The sequence below is a fragment of the Bison bison genome, unplaced genomic scaffold, assembly GCF_000754665.1.
Source record: "Bison bison bison isolate TAMUID 2011002044 unplaced genomic scaffold, Bison_UMD1.0 scf7180017864167, whole genome shotgun sequence".
In the NCBI taxonomy this organism is placed as follows: Eukaryota; Metazoa; Chordata; class Mammalia; order Artiodactyla; family Bovidae; genus Bison; species Bison bison.
Genome location: NW_011494739.1, coordinates 1,357,591 through 1,374,526, shown reverse-complemented (window position 1 = coordinate 1,374,526; position 16,936 = coordinate 1,357,591). Strand labels below are relative to the sequence as shown.

General features: G+C 53.7%; 1 protein-coding gene across 3 annotated transcripts in view; it reads left to right on the top strand.

Moving 5' to 3' along the window:
- The window catches only part of HM13 (histocompatibility (minor) 13), a 39,240-nt gene that overhangs the window by 21,598 nt on the left and 706 nt on the right, over positions 1–16,936 (top strand). The window contains exons 5-12 of one of the 3 annotated variants that reach the window (XM_010841756.1): positions 305–390; positions 488–613; positions 1,310–1,367; positions 4,256–4,339; positions 7,271–7,307; positions 9,577–9,679; positions 13,767–13,852; positions 16,065–16,211. In XM_010841756.1, coding sequence (XP_010840058.1) covers positions 305–390; positions 488–613; positions 1,310–1,367; positions 4,256–4,339; positions 7,271–7,307; positions 9,577–9,679; positions 13,767–13,852; positions 16,065–16,211 — 727 coding nt within the window. Of the gene's footprint in view, positions 1–304; positions 391–487; positions 614–1,309; positions 1,368–4,255; positions 4,340–7,270; positions 7,308–9,576; positions 9,680–13,766; positions 13,853–16,064 lie in introns of all 3 variants that reach the window. The other 2 variants (XM_010841754.1, XM_010841755.1) reach the window with 2 other exon arrangements.

Genomic DNA, 16,936 nt, shown 5'->3' with positions numbered 1-16,936 from the left:
GAAACTAAAACTCGAAGAGGGAGCCGCCTCCCCAGCTGGCTGCCCAGCTGCTAGTGCAGAGCGTGGGCTTCCAGCACCGTGGACCACCTCCCACTGACCCTGCGTCAGGCCTGGGTTCCCTCCGGGCCTCCATTCCCTCCTCTAGGAAATTGGAGAGTCTGGGGTTGGGGAGGGCTCCAGTGAGCACCCCCAGCCTGTGGGTCTCTGACGGAGCCCACAGCCATACCCTCCTCCGTCCAGGGGCTGACAGGTGGGAGGGGCAGCCCCGCCCCGGGGAGTGGACTTACCCGGCCTCTCTGCCCAGAGATCATCAATTATGAGTTTGACACCAAGGACCTGGTGTGCCTGGGCCTGAGCAGCATCGTTGGCGTCTGGTACCTGCTGAGGAAGGTGAGTAGCCAGGGCCTAGGCAGTTGCGGGGGGTGCTGGAGCGCTGGAGGGGCAAGGTGGTGACCGGTGAGGTGGCCTCACTCTCTCCTTCCCCCAGCACTGGATTGCCAACAACCTCTTCGGCCTGGCCTTCTCCCTTAACGGGGTGGAGCTCCTGCACCTGAACAACGTCAGCACCGGCTGCATCCTGCTGGGCGGGCTCTTCATCTACGACATCTTCTGGGTGAGTCGGGCAGGGACGCGCGGGAGGTCCGGTGGAGGGCAGCCACCTTGACCTGCAGGTAAGGCCCTGGATCAGGTCCTTTCTGGGGCAGTGCCCTCGGCTGTGAAGTAGATGACAGAGCAGAGTCCCACCCCTGCTCACCGAGAGCTCACCTTTCTTTGCCCTGTGCCTGCCAGCCGTCCTCTCTCCCTCACAGTGAGCCCGGCAGGGAATTGCTTATCCCATGTCTCTCCAGCAAGCAAGTTGAGGCTCAGAACAGCTGAGGCAGGGGTGGTTAAAGCAGAAGAGTGGACACTGTTGAGCAAGACACTGACCGTAAGGACAGAGACTGTGCGCTGGGCTAAGGGACCTGCCACCCTTGCTGAGAGGCACCCCTGAATGAGTGGTGCTGGAGGACTTCCTCTCTTGGGAAGGACAGAGCCCTGACCTGACAGGATGCCCAGCCAGGGCATCAGAGATCCTTTCCTAACTCCTTGGACTTGCCCCTCATTGCTGTCCAGACAAGGAGCCCCAGGAAGTGTCCATTTAGCCATGTCGTTGGCTGCCTCATCTCAACTTTACATCTGCTCTGGAACCCTTCTTGGCTCCCTGTCCCTCTCCCGCCCATCGCAGGCAGCCCCTTGTTGAAAAGCCACGCACAGCCATTCCTTCCCATCTGCACACACTTCCCTCCAGACTCCTCTCTTCTCCTTTTAGGTATTTGGCACCAATGTGATGGTGACAGTGGCAAAGTCCTTTGAGGCACCAATAAAATGTAAGTGACCACCCCACCATGGGGAGCCCGTCTGCCCCCACCCTGGTGTCGCATTCCCGCATGGTCCCTGATTCAGTTAATACCCTCCCTCAGCTGTTTCTTCTCCAAGTTCCCTGGTGTCTAGGGCCTGGTTTCCTTCTCTTTGATTTGTTGGCTGTATTCCCACACAGCCATCCTCTGGCCACCTGGTCATAGAGAGCGGTGTCTAAAACAGCCTGTGGCAAGGCAGGCGGGGCCTCCAGAGGAGGACACCCCCACATCAAGACCTGGAGCCCCCTTCCTGGATCCCTGTAACACACAACCAGCAGGTGTTGTCTGCCCCACTCCTCTCACACTTCCCTGGTTGTGTTCTTCAGTGTATCCATTGTTAGAAATATTAGAAACCTCACCTACAGACCTCTGTAATGTGGAAATGTTGTCCTTTCACTCGGCAACAAGCCCGGTGGCGGAGCATCTAGAGTTGGGTTTATGACCATCGGTGGCATCGCCAAGAGCCAGGGTCACCTCAGCCCTCCACCCCACCATTCTCAGCATGTTCAGGGGCAGAAAAGGGGAACTTTATGTCTCCCTTTCATCAGAGAGGGATGTTTTTTCCTGAATTCTCCCTGCAGCCTCTCTCATATTTCACAGGCCAGAATAAGGTCCCAGGCCCAAGTTCATTGTTCCTCATCAGAGGGGGATGAGAAAAGCATGATGAGCTTGGGGTTTAAGCCTTAGACTATCAAGAACCACTCCCTGGCATCGCGAGACCCAAAGAGGAGGACGGAATCCATCAGACATGATGGAAGGAGGAAGGGGGATCCTGTTGGGCAGTCAGGATGGAGCCGGCCCCAAGAGCCAAGCAACAGCTGTGCTCCTCATGGTCTGACTCCACAGCTGCACACGGGTCCTCTCCGTGAGCCGGAGAGAGGCTCACGGTCACACGGCTGCTCCTAGATGCTGCACAGGGTCACGGCTCAGTGACCCCAGAGGAAAGTTCCTCCCAGCTTTGGCTTGGATGAACCCATGGGGCCTCTCCAGGCCCAGGAACTAGGTTCTCCCATTGGGAGTGGTACAGAGGACAGGGTCACCGCCTTCTGCAGTGCTTGGGGGCAGTGTTTTGAGTTGGCAGCCTCCCAGAACCAAGGGTGTAAGGTGAGGGCAGTCGTGCAGAGCAAGAGAACAGATGCTGGCCAAGCCAGAAGAGCAACTGTGCCTCACATGCTGTGATGGATGAACCCAGCCAACAGGTCAGGAAAGCTTTCCTGGGTCCCAAAGAATGCATATGCGTTTAGCAAGCGTGAAGGGGCAGTAGGGGCATTTGAAAGAGAGAACAGCTTCAGGCCAGCGCTGCAAGCAGAAGAATGCGTGAAAGGAGCAGAGAATCGGAGAAGGAGCATGGTGACTTTAGGGGAGCAGCAGAAAAGAGGCCAGATTTGAGGAAGCCGAGGATGGCATGTCAGGGAGCCCGGCTGCTGCCCAGCGGGCAGTGAATGAGCCATTGGAAGACTCTGGACAGGGAAATGACAGTCCCCTCTGGTTTCTGGTGTTTGGAATTGGGGATTTTGTCTTAGGGGGAAAGCTTGTTGCCCTCTACTGCTAGGAGTAGTCTAGCAGAGTGGTTAAGTGGACAGTTAGTGAAGTCAGAAAGTCTGGATTTGAATCCCGTATTTGATACGTGCTGGCTGTGTGGCCTGAGTAGGGAGACTTCACCTCTGTAGGTTTCAGATCTGCCACTCGGGATTGAATGATAGCAGGTTTAGGAGGCTCAGACAAGGAGGGCTGTAAATCGCTGTGACTGTATTCAAGGCAGGAAAAAGTGGACAGGGAAGGACTCTGTCCGATTCATTAGGGAAGCACAATCTTGGCCCAGAACCCACCCATCTTACCTCTGTTTATATGCCATTGGCTGGAGCTGGGTCACATGACCACCCCTAGCTGAAGGGAAGTCAGGAATTTGGAGACCAGATTGTCCTGACTGTCTTAGCCTTATACCACGCTTGATTCATCACCTAGGAGGGCAGCCTCACACAGAAGCAGGACTGGGTTAGTAAAGACATAACAGTTAAAGTTAACAGTGTGTTCAAATAACCTAATCTTCATCACAACACTATAGGGTCAGTTCGGTTGTTATACCCATTTTACAGGTGAGACAATTAAGGCCCAGAGTAGTTAAGTAAACTGTACAAAGTCACACAGCAGATCCAGGATTCAGACCCACACAGTCTGACCCTGAAGCCCACACGTAACTGGTGAACTTCTGCTCCAAGGCTGTCTGGGTGAAATCCAGTTACAGCTGCCCCTTGCCATAACTGGACATACAGGGAGGCGTTTTCCTCAATCTGTATTTATCCAAACAAGTTGGCCAGCAGGATTTCTGAGTAAGGGGCTATAAGCAAGGGATTTGTAGGTATTTAGCCTCCTCCTCGACTGAAGTGACTTAGCAGCAGCAGCCTCCTCCTCATCAACAGGTACAGAAAGCCTGTAGCCCAAGCTCTTCCTTCTTCAGAACAAGGCTCTGTCCACATGTCCTGTGGTGAGATGGAAAGCCTATTAGATGCCAGCACTGTGTGGGCTCTTTCATCTTTTATATGCTGGGCTTTGGGGTCAGTCCCATTTAACCAAAGAGTTCTGGCTATTAAAAGGCATTGAAATTGTATGACATGTGAGTTATAGCTCAGTAAAGGCATTAAACCTTTAGCCTAGATGATTCTAGATTCTTCCTGCTCTAACTAGCTGTGATTCCAGATGGACACACCCCGCTTCAGCTCGTCAGCATCCTCTTGACTCCCCATTCCCATCCTCCCACCCAGCAACGCAAGTGTGTAAGTTCCATACACCAGAGATGGAGGCTAGGAGTGCATGAGCTGGCTCTCACCAGCTCCTCACATCCCTGCCTCCCCCTCCAGTGGTGTTTCCCCAGGACCTGCTGGAGAAGGGCCTGGAAGCGGACAACTTTGCCATGCTGGGACTCGGAGACATCGTCATTCCAGGTGACGGGGCCAGGGTAGGGGCCAAAGTGCAGGGGGTGGAAGGGGATTCCATGGAGAAGGAGTCGTCCTGTGAAACACAGCCTCACTCACCAGGAGAGGGAAGAAGGAAGGGTTAGGCTGTGCGATTCCCCCATCATCACCTGCCCAGGGTTTGGTGAAGGGGGTCCACCTCAGCACACATGGAGCAGAGACGTGGGCTGGACCCTCGGAGGAATGGTGATGAGCAAGACTGCCCTCATGGAGCTTGGCTGGGTGAACAGACATTACTCGAGAGCTGCAGAAATAAATGTATATGACAGATTGAAATATAAGCACATTCAGTGGCAGTCTTAAAGGAATCTGGGCCCCTCACATTTGCACGTACACACACCCTTCCCAGCGTTTACAGGTGACACAGGTGTGCTAGAACTGCCACAGTCTCCTTGGCCCCCCTCTCCCCAGTGCTGGGAGGACACCAGGGAGAGCACGCACTGTGCGTGGACACGGGGCACACAGCTGTGCTCCTGTGTCTGCAGTTTTAGCAGAGGGACCAGTGGCCTGCACCTGCCTGGCCACACGACCTGGCCTCTGGGTCCATTATATGTGTGTGGGTGCTAGTCAGCACGCCTGTGGATATGGGCACAGGTACGCCTGTGTATGGGCCTGAGCATGGGCACGCATCCTGGGGGCCTGCAGCCCAAACTGCTGGTCAAGAAACTGGGCAAAGCTGAGCTGCCTCTCTCAGGGCAGCTAAAACGGCTGAGACTTGGATGCTGTGTGCCTGGAAGACCTAGGCCCGGTGACAGAGGTGCTGCACACCCAAAGAGCATTCTTACTCCCTAGTCACAGAGGCTCGGGTCAGAGGGTTAGAAGCACCCCTGGTGTTTGCTTAAAAGAAGAAAGCTTGAAACAAATTAAAAGCCAGTTTGTTTTCCAGTGTAGGAAGTAATAGCCATCCTGCTAGTGAGCGGGAGTGTACAGGCACTTCTGTGTGACACTTTCCTTTTATGATACGTATGGTGGTGAAGCAGAGGCTTTCTCTCTCGTAGCAGTGAGCAACCTGAGGCTCAGAGGTGAAGGGACTTAACGTAAATTCACACACTAGCCGGCAAGAGGGACAGGACTCAGACCAGGTCTATCTGACTGCAAAGAAAGGTGATGCTGTCAAAACTGCTTTTATGACAGTAACAACCATAGTAAGATCACGATCCTGGAGCCGTCGTTTGTTAAGCACCTGTTGTTTGCCAAGCAGTATGCTCAGTGTTTTCTTATATATTATCTTTGCTACTTTTAGCAGCCCGATGAGGTAGAGAGTATTTCCATTTTGCTGATGAAGAAACTGAGGTTAAGAGAGACTTGCCTAAGAGGTCATGCATGGTCTTGAATCCAGGTGTCCCATAGCTTGTGGTGCTGGGGGGCAGGGAAGAAGCCCCATCAGGGATGAAGAGATGTGTTCGGTTCGCCCTGCAGAGCAGGGTCTGTCCAGGCACCCACAGACTTCCCCAGGCGTCCTTGTTGGGTGGTGCTGGGCTCCAGGCCTGCACAGGACATCTCTGCATATCCACCAATCCCTGTATGTATCAGAAGTCTTCCAACAGTCACAGTTGGTGTGACAGTTGCATCCTCTCAGAGCCTCAGGGATAATCTTTAAGGAAGAATAGGTTGCGGGGTGTTATTTTAAGGATCAAATGCAGTATTATGAGTAGAAGAAGCTCTTGGGAGCTCTGACCTGTGGATTAGTTGAAGAGCAGTTGTAGAATTCAGCTGCCAGGGGCCACTGAATTCCTAGTTTTGTTTCCAGAAAGGCAGCATTTGTCTGTTCTCACCACCCACCAGCTCCCAGCTGTAGTCTTCGCTGGGGACTAAATCATTTTCTTCTTTGAAATGAATCACATGTTGCCAGTCGGTGCTTCTCATCAGCATAGAATGTTTGCTTCCTAAGAGCTTGCTCTCAACCAAATGAGGTTCAGCCCTGCTGTGTCTGAGCCCAAAGACAAGTCAGGGAGAGACACAGGGATGGCCATGTGTGTGCAACATACCGAGGCTGGACTGGGTGGCTGTGTCTCAGGGACTCAGGTTTCTGGGGATGACTAGGCCAGATTTCAAAGTGCAAATAGGAGTGCAGTGGGTGGACAGAGTTCACTGTCCCCACCTGAGCTCCTGCAGAGCCTCCTAGTGTCCGCTTCTGCGCTCTCCCACCCACCAAACAGCTGCCACATGGGTCTTTTTCGAAATCTTTTATGTTATTCTCCCACTTAGAACACTTCCAGAAGTGTCCCCTTACTCCTAGAATAAAGACCCAACTCTTCTCGCCCCCACGGGGCCCTGCCTGGCAGATCCGGCCCCCAGCATCTCCTACTCTGGGCTGCAGCCTGTCCTGCCACACCTCCTGAGCTCTGTTTCCTCAAGACCTTTGCACATGGTCTTCCCTCTCCCTGGCAAGTGTCACTTCCTCAAAAAAGCCCTCTTTCCTCCCCACCCAGCACCCCCAGCTTGGGTCTCATCCCATGATAGACCTTGCCATGACACAGGAGCACCCTTTCACAGTTACAGTCTCACACTGGTCTTTGTTAACATTTGATCAGCATGCCCGCCCCAGGTTTTGCTCCCACTGTATTGCCTACAGCATCTAGTGCCTAAGCATCCTGTAAATGTTTGGTTGCACCCCGGGTGGTACAGCAAATGGTGCTGTGAGGTGCCAGTCAGTGTGGTCCCAGGCCAAAACAGTCTACCTGGAACAGTTCTGCCACTTCCTCCCTCTTCCAGTGAGGCTCCCCCATTGTTCCAGGTGGACTGAAGGTAGAGAAACAGGATTTCTGCTGGCAGTTGGCAGTCTCAGCCACACCTTGTCCCCTGATGATTGCTCTGTGGCTGAGAGTGGCAGGCTGGGACCCAGCTGTCAGTTGTATGCTTCTTCCCTATCTCCATCTAACCCTGGTTTTCTCCCCGCAGGAATCTTCATTGCCTTGCTGCTGCGTTTCGACATCAGGTAAGCCACTTAGGAACCCTAGTCCTCAGGTTCTACAAGTGAGGCCTTCCCTGACCCAGGCAGGAGATTCTCTAGGGTTCCTCCATTTGGAGGAGCCCAAAGAGGGTAACTCAGGTCACAGACCCTCCACCCAACAGCAGCCGGAACAATTCTGATTTTATCTGCATTGTACATTCTGAGATTCTAAGTGCCCAGAGAGCCTGGAGAGGGTGGGGAAGGTGTGACTCACAGGCTGAGGTGGAATCCCAGAAGGTCCTGGTGGCGCCCCTAGTGCTTTCTCACTGAGTAGTCTTGGCAAGGAAACTGACCTTTTCAGGCAAGGTTTCTCATCCTGAAGCTAGTGGTCGTTCCTGCCTGGGGCTGACGGGGACAATGTGGAGGGAGTGCTGAGACCGGCTGGCCTCGGTGGCTCCCAGGGCATCCAGCAGCAGGTGCAGCCCTCATTGCCACCGACTTTTATCAGCCACGGGTCAGGTCTCCGTATCCCAGCTGCTCTCGCTGTTACCCACCCTCTCCTTACTCAGACATTCTTCAGTCCCTTGTAGAAAGTGAGCACAAGGGAGAGGGAAGGGGGCCAAGCTGAGCCACCACTTGAAACTCAGAAAAGGTTGCACCTTTTCAGGTGGGTGAATGCACCTGGGCAAAGCTGGGCCTGCCACCAGCAGGTGGCGCCCAGTCTTCCTAGAGGAGGGCTTTCTGCATGTATATGCTTAATTTTGAGCTGGTTTATGGACTATTCCTTAATCTCCTTATGTCCAGTAGTTGCAAAAACAGTAATAATGTTGAAAGTGGTAGTGAGAAACCCATTGCCAGCATCATGGAAGTCCAGGCTGCATGCAGAACCGAACTTTTCCGCTGCTCACATCACTCTGGGTTGTTTGGGTAGGGCCACTGTGGAGCCTTTGGAAGGGACCTGGCCGGTCTCTAAGTAGAAACACGTCTGTGCTGTGCTGGCTGCTCTACTGCTAGGTTTCCAGAGGTCATACAAAGAGAAACCTATAGGAGTCTCCAGGCCATTTGCTAGAGAACCATGTTCAGCTGGCAGCACCTTCCAAGGAAGAATCCTTGTCCTGCAGGTCCTTGGGAGCTTGTTCCAGAATCTGCACCATTCCCAAAGGGAGTCTCTTGTACTCCAGGCTGCACAGCAGGACTGTTCTCAGTGGACTGCGGCTCCCAGCTCGGAAGCCGCCAGGGCAAAGGGAAAGGAGTCGGTCCCCCTTCATTCCACAGATGTTGCTAGACACACACAAAGGTCCTGAGCTGGCTTCGTGAAAGGGCATCAAGTGATGGCAATGCCAGGATGCTTGTGGGTCAGCTCTTATGAAGCTGATCTTAGGCGAATTGCCCAGGAAGCCACTGGCATTTTATCCTCGTAATCAGCATCTTTTTAGTATCCATAATGGGTTACTGAACTATTAGCTCCACTGCACTTAAAAGTAAGAACTTAAGTTTCTGCATCTTAGTTCCTCAAAACATGAGCCCCAAACCAGCAAGGACCTACAGTTTAGCACAAGGAACTGTACTTAATACTTTGTAATCGCCTATAAGGGAAGAGAATCTGAAGAATATATGAATATCTGAATCACAGTGTTATACACCTGAAACTAACATGATATTATAAATCAGCTACACATTTTTAAAAAGCCAAAAATAAAGTTATGAAACACACATACACACAAATACCAAAATGCAGATCCCCATACCCATTCAGATTAGACTCCCTGGGAACTAGGCCTAGCACTCTGTTCTGTTTTGGGGGGGTTTTGGTTCTGTGTGTTTTTTTTTGTTTGTTTTTGTTTGTTTGTTTTTTGGACCATGCTGCTCAGCTTGTGGGATATCAGTCCCTTGACCAGGGGTTGAACCCAGGCCATGGCATTGAAAGCCTGGAATCCTAACCGCTAGGCCGCCACGGAATTCCCACACAGTTCTTTATTTTTTAACATGCTGTCCAGGTGATTTTTATGCTGACCTGAGCTTCATAGCTGCTGTTCTCAATTATAGCATTTGATATTCAGCAACCATCAGGGAGATGGCGCGTGGCATTCCTGTTTTGCAGATGATTAAACTGAGGCTGAGAGAAGGAAAGTGATTGGTCCAGAGATGCTTAGATGGGGCAGAACCAGAGTGCATGCCCATCTCCACACCCCACAGCCCATAACCTCAGCCCCACACAGCTTCCAGGGTCTCCCCAGCTACTCTCCTAAGAGGGCATGTGGCTCTGCAGTGCTTGTGTCTCACTTTCTCTCTCTACCCCATGCCGTCGCTGAAGCTTGAAGAAGAACACCCACACCTACTTCTACACCAGCTTTGCAGCCTACATCTTCGGCCTGGGCCTTACCATTTTCATCATGCACATCTTCAAGCACGCCCAGGTGAGCATGACTGTCCTCGGTGTACAGGGCGTGCTTTCACTGCAGGTGACCAGGACTCCCATGTCACACGTGCAGGCGACCCAGGGGTGCAGAGCAGCCGTGTCTGTGATTCTCTCTGGCTTTCAGCCATAGTTGGTGCAAGATGACAGCCTGGCTTCAGGTAGTACATGCACGCTAGTGGTGAGGGGGCGGGGAGGAAGGCTGCCAGCCGAGCCTGTGACCTTCAAGGAAGGCAAAACCTTTCCCTGAGCCCTCTCAGCAGATTTTTGCCCACATCTGGGCCAGATGAGTGTTGCGTGGCCCCAGCTGTGGCTTCTCAGCCTCGGTAGTGGTGGTAGACAGAAGAACGGAATCGGGTGGGTGTTTGTTGCGGTCTCAGCCCATTGCCTGCCCCCCAGGCAAGTGATAGGATGTCAGGATCTCCCTCCCATCATTCCCCAAGCCAGCCAGGCTCTGCCTTCTCCTAGATGGGTGCTGAGCTGCCAAGTGGACCAGGCCAGGAGCTGTCAGTGTGGCCTGGAGAGGAGGAGTCGGGGAGGGGAAGCCAGCAGACAGGGTTGCTCTCTGCTGGAAATCAGAGTACTTCCTTTGTGCCAGGCTCTGCTCGGTGCTTCGTGAGGGTTCTGTGAACAGATGAGGAGCTGCAGTTCAGGTGCTCCGTGGAAAGTGTGATGGACCCAGAATTCAAACCTGTGTCACACGAAGACCAAGCCCAGGTTATGAACCCCCAGCCATGGGAAAGGCCGTGTGGAATGGAGTCTAAGAGAGCCCTGGTGGCCATCCAGGCTCTACTGTCTGAAGTTACACTTAGGATTCCTCATTGATTCATGAAAACAGAAAATGAGGATAAATAGTAGTAGCCACCTTAGGGTTATTTGAGAGTGAAATGAGTTAATGTAAGTGAAGTGCTCAGATCCACGTCTGACCCAATTGGTATTGCTGTGCTCCCTCCATCCTTCCCCCTCCTCCTTTCTCCCTTCCCTGGGCACCGGCCACAGAGAAGCCACCTTTGAGTTAATCACAAAAGCTGCTGACCCAGTTAGTCTGTTAGTTTGCCAGGCACTGTGCAAACTAACTCGCTCATTAACTCATTGAGTCCTTACAGACACTGTGAAATTGATACTAACGCTATACAGAAAGTTCAAGGTCCTCATCAGTAGAGAAACCAAGAACCAGTGAGGAAGCCCCTTTCATTCACATCTGCTCCAGATGACCTCAGGAGCTGTGCAAGTTGAGAGGGACATGCGCTTAGGAGTACTTGGGCCTCGTCTTGGGAGGTGTCTTCTCCAGCTGTCAGCCCCAGCAGATTCCAAGCCCAGAGCTATCCCCTAGGTGGCCACCAGGTGGCAGGCTTGCCTTCTGCCTTAGACTCAGAGAAGGCTCCATTGGGAGCTCTCACACAGGCTGGGGGCAGAGGTGGGAGAGGTGGTCCTCTGCATGAGAGAAAAGGAGCCTTCCCTACGTGACACAGCAAGTCAAGCTCGGCCCTGGCTGGAGCCCTAGACTCCTGACCACAAGCCGACCCTATTGCCTAGCAGCAGCCCACCTATTCTCCCTGATCATCCACATGGGTATCTCCCTGAAAGTCTTCATTGAGGTGGGCTCTGGACACAAGGGGAACCTGTTCTTTGAGCTCCTCCTCCCTCACCAAGACATAGGCAGTCCCTATGCCGGCAGTTCCCTAGGGAGGGTGTCACCTCTGCCTGTGTGTCTTTTAACCTCTATCAAAAATGTACTCCAGGCCAGGACTAGCAACCTCCAAAGAAAGGTCCTTAATGATCATCAGGTGCCCTCACTGTACAGACGGAGAGGGAAGCCCAGACAGGAAAACGGACTATCTGTGGTCACAGAGCAAGCCAAGGCCTGATGGAGACCCAGGAGTCCTGACCCCCAGCTCACTGCCCCAAGCTGTACATCTCATCCTCTCCTTAGCACTGAATTTCTTTGGAGAGGTTCCCTGGTGCCTTGAGAGGAAAGAAAAGAATAGGTTTGTATCCCTCTGATACTAAGCAAACACTTCTTCCCAAAGGAGCACCTCAATTGCTGTTGGCTCTTAGGTGAGGAAGACCTTGGTGGGGCCAAATATCTACCCACCTTCCTCCCAGGAACCCTCTATTTTGCCCAGCCTGGCCTTGATGAAGAAGACACTGGATTTAAGTGACAGGGAATCCGTGTCTGTATCCTGACCAACTATGTGATTTAGGGCAGATCCTTTTTTCTCCTCTGATCTCAATTTCATCATCTCTTAAGTGTTCTGCTTTTCAGAAATTAAATTGTATTAAGTTTGTATTTGCTTTATTTCATTAATTTTTGTTTTGCCTTCATTCTTTTCCTCCTTCTTTGGGGCTTCCTGATTTGAAAACTTGCATTGTTTATTTCTAGTCTTCTCATAAATGCATTTAGAGTTATAAACTTTTCCCTGAGTACTGCTTTGGCTGCCCATCTTGAGTCCCAATGCAGACTTTTGTCATGATTTCTGTCGTTCCTGGCCCAAAGCTGATCTCATAGCAAAGACTTGATGCAGGGGAAGAAGCTCAGCTGCCTGAGTTTAAATCCCAACTCAGCCACTTACACACCCTGTGTGACTGCAGGCAGGTCATTTCCCTCTGTCTGAACCTCAGTAGCAGCATCTATAAAACTCAGATCCAAGTGCTCAGGGTGTAATTAGGTTCCAGGTTAACCTGTGTGAAGTGGGGTAGTTCACAGCCCATCCATGGCAAGAGTCTGAAAATGGTCTGATGGTCAGCTTTCGGGGACTGTGGAGCCCTGTCCTCTAGCCAGGGGCTGGCTTGGCTTTAGGAACGAGGCTTGGCTTTAGGAACAATGTCTCCTTCACTCTTACCCAAGTCATCTCCAGGGCACCCTCTGTATTTTGTGAGGGAGCCATTAGCTTAGTATTCACCAGGCCCTCTTCTGAGTAGTAGGAAGACAGCAGTGAACAAGATAACTGTGGAGCCTGCCCTCACAGAGTTAACAGCCTAACAGGAGAGAATCTCCAGCCTGTAACAGCCCAGGGATGTTTCATTCCAAGTTGCTGGAGAATGCCGTGAAGAATTGCAGGGGCCCTGAGTGTGCAGCAAGAGGGCCTGACTCAGTGCGAGCAAAGGCTTCCCCACAGAAGTGACTGCTGAGCTGAAGTCTGAAGGAGAAGCAAAGTAGGCACAGATGGGAAGAACATCCTAGAAATGGCACGTGCCGAGATCCTGTGGCTGCAGGTGACAAAGAGGACCAAAACGAGACCAATGTGGCCAGAGCAAGGCAGGGCGGGTGAGGTTGGAGAGGGAAACAAGGGTCACATCTCCTGAGGACGTCAGGCCACTGGGAGCAGTAGGGGCCGTGGAAGGCTGAGCAGTAGCATGAGGTCCAGCTTTCAGACACTGTGAGCAGAAGAATGGCTTTGGAGTCTAGGGGTACCCGAGTTCAACCCTCAGTTTACCACTTAGGCTCTCCAAGGCCTGAGCTGCCCACTCCCCACTCCCAAAGCATGAGCCTTCCGCTTGTACAGAAGGAGGAGGGTCATGGGGTTATGGAGGTGGACTGAAGTACTCGCCAGAGCCTGTGTTCAGGGCACAGAGTAGGTTCTCCAGGAACAGTGCCAGCCGGTATAATTGTCCTGTCCTCCAAACCCAGCTTCACCAGGAGTGTCCTCACAGGCTCTGGGCCCTGACCAGCTGGGTGACCTTGATCCCAGGACACAGCAGGTGCTCCATTCATAGCAGCTATGTCATCATCATTGTCATTATAACAGCATCTCCTGGAGTGTCTTTAAAAGTGCAGACTTCCAGCCCCAGACCTAGGCAGTCAGGGTCTCTGGGAGTAGGACCAACTCACCAGGAACCTGGTGTCCTGGGCAGTGGGATGCTGCCAGCCAGACTCCAGGACGCCCTGAAAGCCCTGCGTACTTGAGTTTCTTTGGGCTTCTTGCTGCTGCTTCTAGGGAAGTCAGGAGCCCCAGTGCAGGCACAGCCACTGACTTGCTTCGAGAACCTGTCCCTCAGTCACACCCAGAAGAGAGTTGGGGTGATAGGCCCGGCCCTGAGTGGGTGCCCTGCCCAGCATTGCCTCACCAGCCTTTGTCCTCTCACAGCCTGCCCTCCTGTACCTGGTCCCTGCATGTATCGGCTTTCCTGTCCTGGTGGCACTGGCCAAGGGAGAAGTGACCGAAATGTTCAGGTAAGAGGGGGCAGGGAGCAGGGGTCTGCCTAGCACTGCAGGCAGCTGGCGGAGCCTCTGAGGGCTGTGGGTACGTGCCTCCGGGGGAACACTGTTCATGCCACCAGCCTTGCCCTTTGCATCAGCACGTGGGTGCCCGTGGGCACCAGCAGAACCCTTCCGTGGGCCAGTAGCCAGGGGTGGGAATGGCCTTTGGGCTTTCAAGGCAGCCCCCACACCAGATGCCAGCTGAGTCATGAAAGGGGACTGGCTTGTGTAGACTCCCTACCGCAGGCTGCCCCACTGTCGGGAGCCCTGGGTTCCCATCCCGACCCTGCCACCATATGACTTCAGGCAGGTCTTTCCCCGTCCCCAGCCTCAGTGTCCACACGTGAGTGACACAGGGGACTCTACACTATGCTAAGTCACTTAAGTCGTGTCCGACTCTGTGCGACCCCATAGACGGCAGCCCACCAGGCTCCCCCATCCCTGGGATTCTCCAGGCAAGAACACTGGAGTGGGCTGCCATTTCCTTCTCCAATGCATGAAAGTGAAAAATGAAAGTGAAGTCGCTCAGTCATGTCCGACTCTTAGCGACCCCATGGATTGCAGCCTAACAGGCTCCTCCGTCCATGGGATTTTCCAAGTAAGAGTACTGGAGTGGGGTGCCATTGCCTTCTCCGCAGGGGGACTCTAGTGTGATGGAAATGCTTGGTTAGAACTCCAGCGTCAGTCTATGTCCAGTTGCCGCTGTGGCTGTAACCCAGAGCCGGCTGCTTTCTCTCCATCTTAGTCACACACATACCCCTTCTCTGTGGCCGTCCACACACCTGCCACACCCGTGATCAGCCCCACCCTGACCCCCAGGCCTGCGTGACTCCGACAGGTGTCTACACCCCAGCAGCACCAGCCCCACCCGCCAGGGACCCAGAAATAGCTGCCAGCTGCAGCTGAAGCTGCCCACTCTGGGGCCTTCCACCAGCTCCACCTGCCTGGCCTCCAGGTTGTCCCTCGAGTGCCTGCCAGAGCTTTCTGTGCACCTGGCTGCCTGTAGGGGAGCCTGTGACTCACCCCTCCCCCATACCTGCCCCTGCCCTCCCTGCCCTGCCTCAGAGCCCCAGGCTCCCAACCTGCCTGCCCAGGGCTGCTGACCTGGCAAAGCTCTGTGGACTCTGAGGCAAGGCTGGGGGTGAACCAGGGGGCAGATCTGGGGGCAGGAATGGGACCTGGGCCCTGAGCTCAGTCCCAACCCTCACCCTCGGCTCTCAGCCAGCCTCAGCCCCCAGCACCTACTGGGGGTGACCTCCCCAGCCAGGACAGAGGGTACCTGCCTTCACCCACTTGGTGCTTGGTTTCTGTAAAAGTTTGCCCACATGGGTGCCCCACCTTTCTGCCCCCCACCCCCCCCAGGAGGTTTTTAGATTGAGGTGAAAAAGCAAATAGTCTCTCTTCTCTTCTGCCCATCTCTCCCTAATTCTCCACCTTATCTTTGGTTTTACTTTTCCCTTTAGTGGCACTCTCCTTTTTTTATTCATTTACTTTTTAAATGATAACACATTCACGTGGTTGCAAATTCCATAGCAGGGGAGGGACAACCAGCCCCCTCATAGCCCAGCCGCCCACGCAGCCAGCCCCGTCCCTGGCCATCCAGAGGTGTCTCTGCACCTGAAAGCGTGAATGTGTGTACACGTCCTCACGCAGGCGGTGGCGTTCTTGGGGCATTCTGCGTCCTGATTCTTCACACAAGGGTGTGTCTGAGAGATGTTTCACAGCAGCAGAACATCTCCGTGTGTGCTCAGTCGCTCAGTCGTGTCCGGCTCTCTGCGACCCCATGGACTGTAGCCCGCCAGGCTCCTCTGACCATGGGATTCTCCAGGCAAGAATACTGGAGTGGGTTGCCATTCCCTTCTCTAGGGATCTTCCCCACCCAGAGATGGAACCCACGTCGCTTATGTCTCCTGCATTGGCAGGCAGGTTCTCTACCACTAGCACCACCTGAGACACGTACAGATACATCTAGGGCTTCCCTGTTCTTCTGCAGAGTGTGTTCCTGTGTAGGTGCACCTTTTCTTTTTTATCCTCCAAGTAATACTGGCTTCTTTCCACAGAGTTCGAAAGTGCAGAGATAGATAAAAGTAAGACCCACTTCTGCTCCCTGGAAGAGAAATCTCTGTCCTCGTTAGTCTTTTCCTCTCCATCTCTTTTTTTCTGTCTCTGTCTGTCTCTCACACAGCTACGAGTCCTCAGCGGAAATCCTGCCTCACACCCCGAGGCTCACCCACTTCCCCACAGTCTCGGGCTCCCCAGCCAGCCTGGCGGACTCCATGCAGCAGAAGCTAGCTGGCCCTCGCCGCCGGCGCCCGCAGAATCCCAGCGCCATGTAATACCCAGCGGGTGCCCACCTGCCCACTTCCCCCTACTGCCCCGGGGCCCAAGGTAGGGCAGACACCCCCACTCCAGTGTACGGGGCAGGGAGCATTGCTGGGGCAGGCAGCAAGAGGCAGCTCTACCACCACCAGGCAGCCACAGTGCCCAGTCGAGGGGCGGGGGAGCAGGGCCCCAGAACCCCAGCGGCCTCACCAGTACTGTGGGGCTCACCTGAGAGTGGGGGTCAGCAGCCCTGGTCACACAGCCGTGGACACTGTTACCGCTCTGCATATACATAACCTGGAGCAAGTGTATAACCTTCACTTTCCCCTTTCGGAACCTCTCTTTGTTCATATAGAAGTGGGCACATACCTGCTTCACAGGGTTGATGTGTTGAGGAAATGTGAGCATTATCTTTGGCATGAACTCACTTGCTCAGTGAATGGAGCCCAAAGGAAGAGCTAAGCCAGGGTGTCTGCCTGCGAGAGTGGCACCTTGCCATTTGTCAGTAGAGCAGCCCCCCTGCCCACCCGCCCGCGCCCCTGGGGCTGAGCTTTCCGACTCCTGTTATGTGCCCTGGGAGGCAGCCATTCGTCCTGTAGCCTCATCCTGGCTGTCCCTGTTTTTCCCCACTCTCTTTCCCCAGTGGGAGGTCCAGGAAGCTTAAAATGGGTCTGCACAAGCCCAACCTCTCCTCCATTTGCCGCTGCCCTGCCACCTCTTGGCACCACCAGGCAC